This window comes from Cebus imitator, unplaced genomic scaffold, assembly GCF_001604975.1.
Source record: "Cebus imitator isolate Cc_AM_T3 unplaced genomic scaffold, Cebus_imitator-1.0 Scaffold253, whole genome shotgun sequence".
NCBI classification, from domain to species: Eukaryota; Metazoa; Chordata; class Mammalia; order Primates; family Cebidae; genus Cebus; species Cebus imitator.
This window is the reverse complement of record NW_016107568.1, coordinates 1,179,299-1,187,823: the sequence shown is the minus strand read 5'-3', so window position 1 is coordinate 1,187,823 and position 8,525 is coordinate 1,179,299. Positions and strand designations below refer to the sequence as shown.

Here is an 8,525-nt window from a genome sequence, read left to right as displayed (position 1 = left end):
TTCAGCCCAGCCCAAAGACACATTCCTGAGCCCTGGCCCAAAGGGACGGGAAAAAGAATGCTTGTAAAAAGAAACTGAAAGAGTATTGAAGTGCAAGTAGCATTGATGCCAGCAGTTTTGGGCATCAGGCTATGATGCTCTCAATGTAGATATCTGTCTTGAATGCCAGGATCTCAGCATCTCAGCCATGAGACACTGTTGTGCACTAGAGCTAGTGACATGGTAGATTCCTGCAGGAAGTACCATCCTGATCCATAACAGAAAAAAGGGAAAACAATAGATAACACAACAGTAGATTACTATATGAAGAGTACGTGAGATGCTCCTGATGGCTTCCAGAACTAGGAGGAATTTTGAAGACTATGTGGATATAGTAGGAATTCAAAGGAATCTGGGGTAGTAAGACACCCTGGAAACTTTGTCTTGATAACTGTTTTTGTGATCATGTTTTAGGCTCACAGCTGATATGGGCAAGAACAGTGGTTATACATAGCATTATTAATTTAAACTCTAAGATAAGAGGAAATAGCCTAGGTAAAATGTGTAGAGGACGAAAAATAGACCACAGACAAGATTTCAAGGAATATTCCCGCATGTAAGGGTATAAAGGGAGAGAAAGTCTTTGAATATTATAATTAACCTACCATCTCTCATGTCCATTCTGTTGCCCCAACACACACACACACACTCACACACACACACACACACACACACACACACACAAAACCATATTTTCACTTAGAGTTATGAGAGTTGAAGGCAAAACATAATAAGCAAATGCAGCTGGTGACTCCTCCTTGGTACCAGAATAACTCCTGGCTATATCTTTATTGAACTGCCTCCCATGGCTACCTTGGCTTTTAGAATTGAAAATTCCATCTGCTTCTGCTTTAGGATTACACTCCTGAAGATTGACTGTGTAGCTCTTGTTCTGTTCTCTCTCTTAGAATTCGGTTGTTTGGGAATTGCCTTCTCTCAAATCCAACTACCTGGTTAGGGATATACTTTATATGCATATTTCCAAGTTGGATTTATCCCCAAAAATATGTAAGTATGGTTTGACATTTTAAAATCAGTCAATGAATCCCTCTTTATCGATGAAGTGAAAATCAAGAAGAAAAAGTATAAAAATCAATCAATTCAATATATATCTTTTACAAAATGCAACATTCATTTATAATAAAGACTCTTGGCAAACTAGGACTAGAAAGAACATCTGCAACCTGATATAGTTCATAGGTCAATAACAAAAATACCCTACAACTATTATTATACTTAGTAATAAAATACTAAATGTCTTTCTCCTAAGATCAGGAAAAAAGCAATGATGTTTGTTCTCACCATTCATTTTAGACATTCTACTGGAGTTCCTATCAATAAAGCAGGAAAAATAAGTAAAAATTATATAGATTGCAAAGGAAAATATAAAGCTCCCTATATACACTGTAATAGTCTGTTTTCATACAGCTATAAAGAACTGCCTGATACTGGGTAATTTATAAAGAAAAAAGGTTTGACTCACAGTTCTACATGGCTGGGGGGGGGTTGTAGGAAACTTACAATCATGGTGGAAGCTGAAGGGGAAGCAAGGGCCTTCTTCACATGGCAGCAGGAGAGAGAAGAGTGAGACAGTGCAGCAGGAAGAACCCCTTATAAAACCATCAGATCTCATGAGAGCTCACTCACTATCACGAGAACAGAATGGGGGAAACTGACCCAATGATTCAGTCACCTCCATCAGGTCTCCCCCTCAACACTTATTCATGATGAGATTTGGGTGGGGACACAAAGCCTAACCATATCATAAACAAAGAATATGATGGTAGAAAATCCCAAAGAATCTACAGAATAAGTTCAAGAACTAATAAGTAAGTTAAACAGTGCCCCAATAAACAAATTATAAAAATTAACTGTAGTGAACAATTGGTAATTGAACTAGTAATGAACAAGTAGTAATTGAACAACTTGTTCAATTGAAATATTCGTAAATATTTGGTAACTGAAATCAAATGTATCATTTACAATACATTTTAAAAGAACATGAAATACTTAGGTATAAACCTAATGAAGTAAGTACAAGATCTGTGTGCAGCAAACTATAAAACACTGATGGAAGAAGTCAAATATCCAAATATATGGAGATATATGCCATGTGTATGGATTAGAAGACTCAGTGTAGTGCCATAATAAATACCAATTGCCCCAAAAGAGATCTCTTTATTCAATACATTTAAAAGCAAATATCAACAGGAATTTCTGTAGATATTTTCAAATTGATTCTAAAATTTGTATGTTGATGCTGATCACTTTGAAAAAATAAAAATAATAAAATAAAATATTTATGGAAAGGTAAAGTAACTAGAAGAGCCAAAATAATTTTGATATAGAAAAACAAAGTCGAGTGACTCACATACTTCTTTGAAAACTTACCTATACAGCTACAATAACTTAGAAAGTATAATATTGGAGAAAGAAAAGAATACATAAATCAGTGAAACAGAATAGACAGTTCTGTTCTGAAGAACAGAAATAGACCTACATACTTAAAATCAAATGACTTTCATCAATGATGCAAAAACAGCTCAAATGAGAAAGAATATACTTTTCTACAAATAGTACTGGGACAATTAGATGTTATTGTGCCAAAATATGAAATAGTTCCTACTTCATACCATACACAAGTAATTAACTCAAAGTAAATCATACAAATAAATGTAAAATATAAATTATAAAATGTCTAGAGGAAAACATAGAAAAAAATCATTATGACATTGCATTATGCAAAGATTTCCTAGATGTTACACCAAAAGCACAACAGACATCACAAAAAGTGAGGATGTCTTCTCTCAAAAAATATTATTAATGGAATGAAAAGACAAGCTACAGATTAGAAGAAAATATTTTCAAATCACGTATTTGATAAAGGAATTGTATGTAGCGCATATAAAGAACTTTCAAAACTAAGTATTACATTTTAGAAATTTTTTAAATGGGCAAAATACTTCAACATATTATTCAGCAAAATAGATATATGGATGGACATTTGATAATGCCACTATTCATTAATAAAATGGAAATTAAAATCAAAACTAAACCCCATTTATATCTATTAGAATTTAAAAAAATAAAAATAAAAAATAAGTAGCATATAGTAAACGTAGCCATTATCTAGAAAACTATAGATATTCCTCAAAAAACTAAACACAAAACAACCGTATGACCCAGCAATCTCACTACTGGGTATATATCCAAGGATAATGAAATCAATATGTCAAAAAGATCACTGCACTCTCATATTTACTACAGCACTATTCACCATAGCCATGATATGGGATCAAGCTAAGTGTCCATCAATGGATGAATAAGTAAAGAAAATATAGTATACATACACCATTCTGCCTTAAAAGAGAAGAAAATCTTGTCATTTGCAACAACATGGATAAACCTGGAGGACATCATGGTAAGTGAAATAAGCCTAGCACAGAAAGACAAATATTGTGTTCCCTCAATTATGTGAAATCTAAAACTGAATTCATAGAAACAGAGAGTAGAAGATGGTTACCAGGGTCAGGGGTGGGAGGAGCAGGGAGATGTCACTTAAAAGGTGATATCTTTAAGTGACATCTTTAAAAGGTGACAACAAACTTTCAGTTAGGAGAAATAAATTTTGGAGATTTGTTGTACAGCATGGCAACTTTAATTAATGATAATGTGTAGTATACTTGAAAATCACTGAAAAAGTAGATTTTAAAATGTTCTCATCAGAAAGGTGAGCTGATGGATATAATTTGCTTGATTTAATCATTCTATGTATACATATATCAAAACATTATGTTACATACTATAAATGTATACAATTTGTCATTTGTCAATTTAAATAAATAAATAAAGAGACCTAACTCTCAATAAATATATACATACATACTTACGGAATTCATGAATGAATAATTTCTCCCTTATCTATATTTTTCCTTTGAATTCTACTTAGTCTATCCTGGACGTCTCTCCATCCTTTTTTTCTCTGCCTGGTTGGATAACTTTCTCTCCCTAAATTAGCCGTGGAATTGAGATCAATCATCTACTGTTTATTGTAGCTGCTTTGAAAAGACTGAAGTTCAATGTTGTCAGCTTAAGGAACAAAAGAATCAAATATTTTACTCTTTCCCCTCCACCTGCAAGCACACGTATTAATTAATGGCTTGCTTTTGTTAAATGTGTGGCCCAATATTACTTTTTATTTGTATGTAGCTCTCCACAGAATAGAAGTCCTACATCTTTATATTACACCCTTATATTCCATAGCAGAATAAGTTTTTAAAAATCTTTTAAGAAAAAAAAATGCCTCCTTTCTAATATCTCTTTCCTGGAGGAAAATAGTAGGTTTCTGAGGAAAGAAAATGGATTTATGAATTGAGGGATAGGATTGGCCATATCAACACATTTATGTGAGTTCCAAAATAAATGCCACACATTCATATGCAATGTTTGGTATCACACAGGGTTCAAATATCAGATCAATCCCTTGCTAGCATAAAATTTCAAGCAATTCATTTAGCTTCTCTGAATTTCAGTTTCCTCCTCTGCAAGGGGAATTTGGGGGGACTCAGTGAGTTAACACACATAAGGCACACAGTATAGTGCTTAGGACATGGTAGGAGCTCAGGAAGGTTAAGATCCCATTCTTTTAATATACTTCTGGCCAAATAGGTTCTATTAAGTAATGGGCAAGAGTTAACACATATATGTTTATAGACAGGCAATCTTGCCCTACTTTTATGGAGTGGTGTTTATCCTGTCCTTATGTTCCGCTGCTATCCTGAATTTTTTTGTCATGTACTACCAGAAAATACCTTGATTGGCCTTGGGAGAATGGAGGCCCTAGCCACTGGGAATTTAATAAGCATGAGTTTTGGAGCTTTTAGGATTTGTGTTCTGGACAACCCCAGAGAGCAATTAACCATAAAGCTGTGAAGTTCGGGTGATACATTCCTCTCTTTCAGAAAGACCCTCAGGGGCAAATGTAAGGAAACATTTCCAAGGAGAGAGGAAGAAAAACCTCTCCCCAATTCACCCCAAGCCCAGCTTTGAAATATTTTCCCAAAATGACCCTAAATGCAATCTTTTTCCTGTTACTCTGCCCCAAAACACACCTTCTATGCACCAAGAGGATATATTGATCCTTGACAAAAAAAAAAAAACAGCCCCAAGCTCTCTCTAAACTCATTAGCACTTTGGGAATTGGAAGCAGCCACTGAAACTCGATTAAACACCTTCCAAAGCAGAAGACAGGTATCAACTAAAGGGCAGACAGAGCAGGAGCAACAGGGTAAGTGCAGTCATTCATCTTTTACTCTTTGTCTTTATGCCAATATTAATCTCACATAATAGAATTCCCCATATCCACGAGCCCACACAGGTAACCAAGAAGTTCTTTGACTTTTAGTTTTTCTCCCTGCACCTCTCAATGCTATTTGCTTTTTCCCCAAATTCAGCCAAATCGTTTTCTGTACTTTTTAAAAACTAGACTTTTATTTTTTCCGGAGCTCACTGAGGTTTTATTTTGGACAAAAAAAAAAGCAATTGGATTGTTCTGTAGTTGGAAACATGGGCAAGGGGGGTCCCCAGGCAGTAAACTCCCCCGCGGGTGCGCTGAGGGAGAGAGCTCAGCCTCAGGTGGGTCTCCTGTTCCTTGTGCTCCCCTGCACCTGCACGCGGCCTCCCTCCCTCCGTCCCAGGCTCTGAGGCAGCCGCAGGAGGAGCAGGCTGGGAGGGGCTGCCGCAGCTGTCCGTCTTGGCCAGGACGTCAGAGGAGTCGGACACCAGCTTCCCATCGCGGGTCTCGATCTTCTTCACAACTACGACCCTGGTGGAGCTGGTGCGGAGACATTTTTTAGAGCAGTTGTAGAGTCTGCTATATTGCGCAGAGATTTCCTATTTACCCTTTACTCCTACAAATGCACAGCCTCCTCCAATATCAACATCCCCCACCACAGCGGTACATTGTTACAATCGATGAACCTGCACTGGCACATTACTATCACCCAGAATCCATAGTTCACATTTGGGTTCATTCTTGGTGTTGTACATTCTGTGGGTTTGGACAAATGTATAAAGCCATGTATCCACTGTTATAGGGTCACCCATAGCTTCACTGCCCTAAAAGCCCTCTGTGCTCTGCCTGTTCATCCTTCCCTCTCCCTGATTCCCAGCAACTACTGATGTTTTTACTGTCTCCAGAGTTTTGCCTTTTCCAGGATGTCTTATATATAGGTGGTCTTATATATAGGCACTTAAATCGGTGAAGTAATTGCTATCATCCAGTTTTAAGGATAAAGAATTTGAAGCCAGAGATGTTAGCGATCTCACCCGAAGTGACACAACTAGTAAATGGTGGAGGCAAGAGATGGGGAGGCAGGTGATGCAAGTGTAAACTTTGGATCCAAAATCCCTAGTTTAAACTATATCACCTGCCCCCTCAACTTTTGGATTTGGGATCCAAAGTTTAAACTCAGATCAGCTACACTATACTGCCTAAATATTTAAGATGATGACTGCAATTGCCCTCTTTGAGAGAGAGAGAGAGAGGCTGAGAAAAAGAGAATCTTTGCATAAAGCTATAACCTGTAATCCTCTGCCCTCCCTTTCAACATTTTGTAATTATCTCCTAATACCACCTGTAATGTGGACTGTCATTACTATCTCAGGTCTGCATCTTGTCCTTGTGGTCCATGAGAAGCATGTCCATAATCAAGGCCTGGAACAGCTCATCAGTGACCATGTTTATCCTCCTGGGATTCACAGACCATCCAGAACTGCAGGCCTTCCTCTTTGTGACCTTCCTGGGCATCTATCTTATGACCCTGGCCTGGAACCTGGCCCTTATACTTCTGATCAGAGGTAACACCCATCTGCACACACCCATGTACTTCTTTCTAAGCAATTTATCTTTCATTGACATCTGCTACTCTTCTGCTGTGGCTCCCAAGATGCTCACTGACTTCTTCTGGGAGCAGAAGACTATATCATTTGTGGGCTGTGCTGCTCAGTTTTTTTTGTTTGTTGGCATGGGTCTGACTGAGTGCCTTCTCTTGACTGCTATGGCATATGACCGATATGCAGCCATCTCCAGCCCCCTTCTCTACACCACCATCATGTCCCAGGGCCGCTGTACACGCATGGTGGTTGGGGCATATGTTGGTGGCTTCCTGAGCTCTCTGATCCAGGCCAGCTCCATCTTTAGGCTTCACTTTTGCGGACCCAAGGTTATCAACCACTTCTTCTGTGACCTCCCACCAATCCTGGCTCTGTCTTGCTCTGACACCTTCCTCAGTCAAGTGGTGAATTTCCTCATGGTGGTCACTGTTGGGGGGACATCATTCCTCCACCTCCTTATCTCCTATGGTTACATAGTGTCTGCCGTCCTGAAGATCCCTTCAGCAGAGGGCCAATGGAAAGCCTTCAGTACGTGTTCCTCACACCTGATGGTGGTGACTCTGCTGTTTGGGACGGCCCTTTTCATGTACCTGCGACCCAGCTCCAGCTACTCACCAGGCAGGGACAAAGTAGTGTCCGTGTTCTATTCATTGGTGATCCCCATGCTGAATCCTCTCATTTACAGTTTGAGGAACAAAGAGATCAAGAATGCCCTGTGGAAGGTGTTGGACAAAAAGAAAGTGTTTTCTTAGGTCATGTGTAGAAACTTATTTATCCAAACTGCTGGAGAATTAAACTATCCAAGGCTTTACCTCCACCCCTGCCTTAGGCAAGGGAGACATTTGGTGCTCTTATTTGAAAGTGGAGACTGTTCTCTCCAGGTTCCTCTTACCCTTCCTCATGGTCGCTTGTCTACTGACCATGCCATAGGCCATAGATAGCCAAAAAGGAGAAGGAATTTCTTCAGGAACGAAAACAAATCAAAAAAAAATAAAAAAATAAAAAACAATAACCTCCCCAGAATAGCCTATTTTCACAATAATCACAATAACTAGCCTTTATTAGGCAGTTAATATGCACCAGGCACAAAAGTGATTTACCTAAATACTCATTGTGGTACTAAAATACACATTGCACTATCCCTATGTTACAAAATAAGGAAACAATGTGTCAGCAAGGAAGACTAACTTGCTCAGGGTCACGAGGGAGGGGGCAGTTCTCTGATTTCACACCAGCGTCTTCCTGACTCGAGAGCCCACAGTCTGCCCAAATGCTGCACTCCGCATTCAACAAAAATAGCCCAAAAGTAGTACAAGTATGTAACTCTTGTTACTGGCATATGGCAGAATCCGAAAAGATATACTGTGTGTAGTTAAGGTAAATTACAAGAACAAGATGCTTATCCGATCAAACACTCTCTCTAGAATCTCCCTGTTGAATTCCCATTATAGCTACTGAGTAATTTGCTAAGCAAATGGTGAAGGATATTCCCCTTGGCTGCCATTTCTCTCTATCTCAGCTATGTAAGAGCCAGGGAAATTTGAGTCCGATGGTGTCACAACACTTACTCTTCTTTTCTCAGTCTCAGTCCC

The 8,525-nt window shown here is 38.6% G+C and overlaps 1 protein-coding gene across 1 annotated transcript; it reads left to right on the top strand.

Annotated features, from left to right (window-relative positions):
• Positions 1-6,718: 6,718 nt before the first annotated feature.
• LOC108282949 (olfactory receptor 5A1) lies at positions 6,719-7,782 on the top strand. The gene has a single exon (XM_017498998.2). It carries the CDS (start codon positions 6,729-6,731, stop codon positions 7,683-7,685), a length of 957 nt encoding a protein of 318 aa, XP_017354487.1. The 5' UTR covers positions 6,719-6,728; the 3' UTR covers positions 7,686-7,782.
• The last annotated feature ends 743 nt before the right edge of the window (positions 7,783-8,525 follow it).

What these genes read in the sequence shown, in the direction of transcription:
- LOC108282949 (XM_017498998.2), top strand. Translation starts at nt 6,729, where the DNA reads ATGAGAAGCATGTCCATAATCAAGGCCTGGAACAGCTCATCAGTGACC.